General features: G+C 39.1%; 1 protein-coding gene across 1 annotated transcript in view; it reads left to right on the top strand.

Annotated features, from left to right (window-relative positions):
- ush2a (Usher syndrome 2A (autosomal recessive, mild)) overlaps positions 1 to 3,778 on the top strand; it is a 197,984-nt gene that overhangs the window by 163,171 nt on the left and 31,035 nt on the right. Inside the window, 3 exon segments of the mRNA XM_035652071.1 lie at positions 695 to 857; positions 2,259 to 2,476; positions 2,569 to 2,705. Coding sequence (XP_035507964.1) covers positions 695 to 857; positions 2,259 to 2,476; positions 2,569 to 2,705 — 518 coding nt within the window.

Here is a 3,778-nt window from a genome sequence, read left to right as displayed (position 1 = left end):
TTCACCAAACGTGTTAAGTGATCTCCGACACACATATATCATAAGTTTTTTCCGACACACATTTCTTCCTTGCGAAGGATGGTTCACCACTATCCCTTCCAAGGTTAATAATGCGTGTTGGACCGGGTTACTGCAATCTCCTAAGTTGTTTTCTTTGCTTGCTGCAGTGCCAATACAATTGACCCTTCTGAAACTGATTAACATCCTTTCCACGATCACAGGATATGGTCTTCCGACATGGTTTTTAGAAATGAGGAAGCTACTCACAGCATCAGTTTAGGGTTACAATATCACTTGTTCCGCTGAAACATATTGAGTCATGCAGTAATTACTCCAATTGGAAGGCTCTTACCAATTGTGTTTAGTGTAAATCTAGGTGAGCTCTTTTTTTGGGCACGGGCAGTGTAAAAAGTCACATCCATAGACCTCATCAGAAGACTTGAATATTGGGAAAAATAAGTAAACAAGTATTTTTTTTCAGAGCTCATGATGGAAAAAAACTAGTGAGTCATGCTGTGTTCTCCTTCTCTTCTCATCTCTGTTGAGAGTTACAAATGTGCAGAACTGAGAGGCCCTTTTTCACTGGCATGGTATATTATTGATCTAATTTATTGTAAAAGAAATAAATACACTGGAGACATCTTCCTACAAATGTGTGTTTTGTGACAAATTGCTGCTGTTTTTCCCCTTGTAGAGGGGTGTGGAGTGGGAGGGGGTGTATATGTTCAGACTTTAGAGACCATCCCAGAAGGTCTGCAGCCCCCCACAGTAAAGGCAGCTGGAGCCAGTGTCCTGGAGATCCACTGGTCACCCCCCAAAAAACCCAACGGACTCATCACATCCTATCATATATACAGGTAACATACACTAAAAAACAACACATATATACTGTATACATAGTTGATCAGCCATTTCTAAAAAATGAACATACAGTGTGTTTTATTTACATGCGACTCATTGTCTGGAGGAGGAAGTCTTTTTTGATTATGAGAAAATGTATTTGAGTGAATAGTGATGGAAGTATAGACAGAAATTAAGGATGGAAACAACAGTTTTCACATTCTTATGTACTTATACAAGCCAATGTGTCCATGTGCTGTAGATATCACTACAACACTAATGAACCATAAGTAACACACATACACATAATATATATATTTACCTTTACATACAGAAAAGCATAGAAGTTTGGAGGATGTGGCTTTAGGAAAGTGTCTGCTTACCAATCTATCGTGACTTTGTGGTGTTTGGTTGTGCGTGTGTGCCTGTGTGTGTGCATATGGGTCTGCGTGTGTGTATTAATGCATGCTGAAGGTCGTGGTCTGCTTGTTGACCAAAGAGTGTGTGATCTGTATGCAGGGTCAGACCAGACTAAGCCCTTTAAGTCCTCAGGAAACACACATTAGCATAGCAGTTCACACGCACACACACACACTGACACACCTGGCATGATCAGACTCAGGCAGACAGGGACTTGGATAAAATAGGAAAATCTCTCTCTCACCTGAAACCCTACGTAATCACAGACAAAGGGGCTTACCAAGACATCAGGTTGCTTGCATCAGCCAGTGACTTACACATGTTGTTTAAGACGTGATGTCACATTTTTTATTTCAATTCCACACAAAGTGTGCTTATTTGCAGCATACTTACTTACTACTACTAAATACTTAAATATAGTAAAAATACTTTTAGATAACATGCTTGAGACACCATTTTTTTTGTGCATAATTCAAGGACATTTTCAATATGCTGCAAATGCACCAAATATAAACATAAACTATTTTGGTAGCTAAAGGTTCCTAATAATACATAAAAAATAACACTTTATTGATTATTCAAACATATCTTAAAGATCTAGTGTGTAGCATTGATAGAGGATCTATCGGAACATGTTTTCATTAGTGTATGATCTCCTTAAAATAAGAATCTTTGTGTTTTTGTAACCTTGAATGAGCCTTATCTTATCTAGAGTTTTTCATCTACAGATACCGCAGCTGGGGTGTTTTGCGGTCACTGTAGTTTCTCCTTTGTGCTTGTAAGGGGAGGGTGAAGCGAGGGGGTTTATAATCTGCAACTACACTACTAGATGCCACTAAATCCTATACACTGGTCCTTTAAGTGCAACTTAAGTGGTTTAATTTAATTAAACTTTTTTGTTTTAGTATACAGAAAATACCTGCTTTTACTTTTTTTATTTGGGCTATAAGATATCAACAATGATGAATGGCTAATCCAAGTTTTGGATTCTATTACAGGCGTCCAGTAGGAACAGAGGAGGAGCTGCTGGTTTTCATCTGGTCCGGTGGACCGCTTGAGTTTTTTGATGCAAGCCCCGCCCTGCGACCCTTCAGCTACTTCCAGTACAGGGTCCGGGGCCACAACTCCAAAGGCTCAGTTCTGAGCCAGTGGGCTTTAGCGCAGACCTTGCCGGCAGAACCAAAAGATATGGCCCCTCCCACTGTCACACCCACCAGTGAGTCCACCACTTTTAATTAAAACAAGTGGAATTAAAACGTTCTTGCATTGAATCACTGTAACAGTCCCACATGCTGTCCACTTCGACAGGTGCATACTCAGCCCAACTGAAATGGAGTGAACCAGGACAGCCCAACGGTCTCATTTCCCATTATAGAGTGGTTTACAAGAAGCACCAACAGGACCCAACGCTCAACTCAACCGTTGTTACTGCTCTCACTGTGGAGGTAAATGCACACATGCACATAGATGCACACAGTGAATGCTGGATGGTGAAAGCATGCATGCATTTTTCTGTGAGGAGAGCCTCCCCCTTGAACACATGTTGTTGTATCTGATATCATTTAGGCAGAGCTGCACACAGCCGTAAATTATTTGTGCTGATACGATTGCTCACACATGCAAATGTAACTGAAATGTATGTGCAGGGGCAGATCTAAAGAAATATTTATGCGGTGGCATGGAGACTTTAAGGGGTGGCAGAAATATATGCTGATTCATGCTGATATCAATATGTTCTTGGAAAGCTCCCTTAATAAAGATAAAGGTCACTGGACCTTTATCACACTGGTGTTTAACATAGGAGGAAATATTTGCAAAATTTTAATATAATATTCAGTATTATATTTATTATTGGGTATGTTTTCATTAGTGAATAATCACCTGAATATAGGAATCGTCACTATGGAGTCCACTTTGTTGAACCGCTATGTTTCTACAGTAGCCCAGAATGGACAAACCAAACACTGGCTATAGTTAGGGCCTTTTGCATTTTTTGCTAACTTCGCAGATGCCGTAGTTTCTCCTGCAAACTTCACAGCCAGTTTTTATTCCCAGGTTGTCAGATACTGATGCGAGCTGTGCTCAGTTATTTGCATTCTGCAGCTTCACCACTAGATGCCACTAACGCCTACACACTGGTCCTTTAACTCAAAAACATTATGTTATTTATATGTATTTATATTGTGGCATATTAGTGAACCATTGAATACAAATGTTGCATTACAAATACATAATTAGTTTTATTTCTAAATCTTGAGACAATTTTCCAAATATATATATGTCTTTTTTACTTTAACTTAAGCCTATCAATTAGTCTAAAAAGTGCCCATAACGTTAATTTCAGTTTTTTTTCAAGTTATTTTTAAAAAGAATCAAAATTTGTCCAGGCATTCTTCTCATTCTAGGGATGGTTGCTACCACCCATTGCCACACCTCTAGATCCCCTCTAGACATGCCTGTAAATGTAAATGTCGATATGATAATATAATATACAGTATATGTTTGTGTGTGTGTGTGT

Source organism: Morone saxatilis, unplaced genomic scaffold, assembly GCF_004916995.1.
Source record: "Morone saxatilis isolate NCDOM2014 unplaced genomic scaffold, NCSU_SB_2.0 Contig11, whole genome shotgun sequence".
Lineage (NCBI taxonomy): Eukaryota > Metazoa > Chordata > Actinopteri > Moronidae > Morone > Morone saxatilis.
Note: the sequence above shows the minus strand (reverse complement) of the source record. Positions and strands in the feature narration are given on the sequence as shown.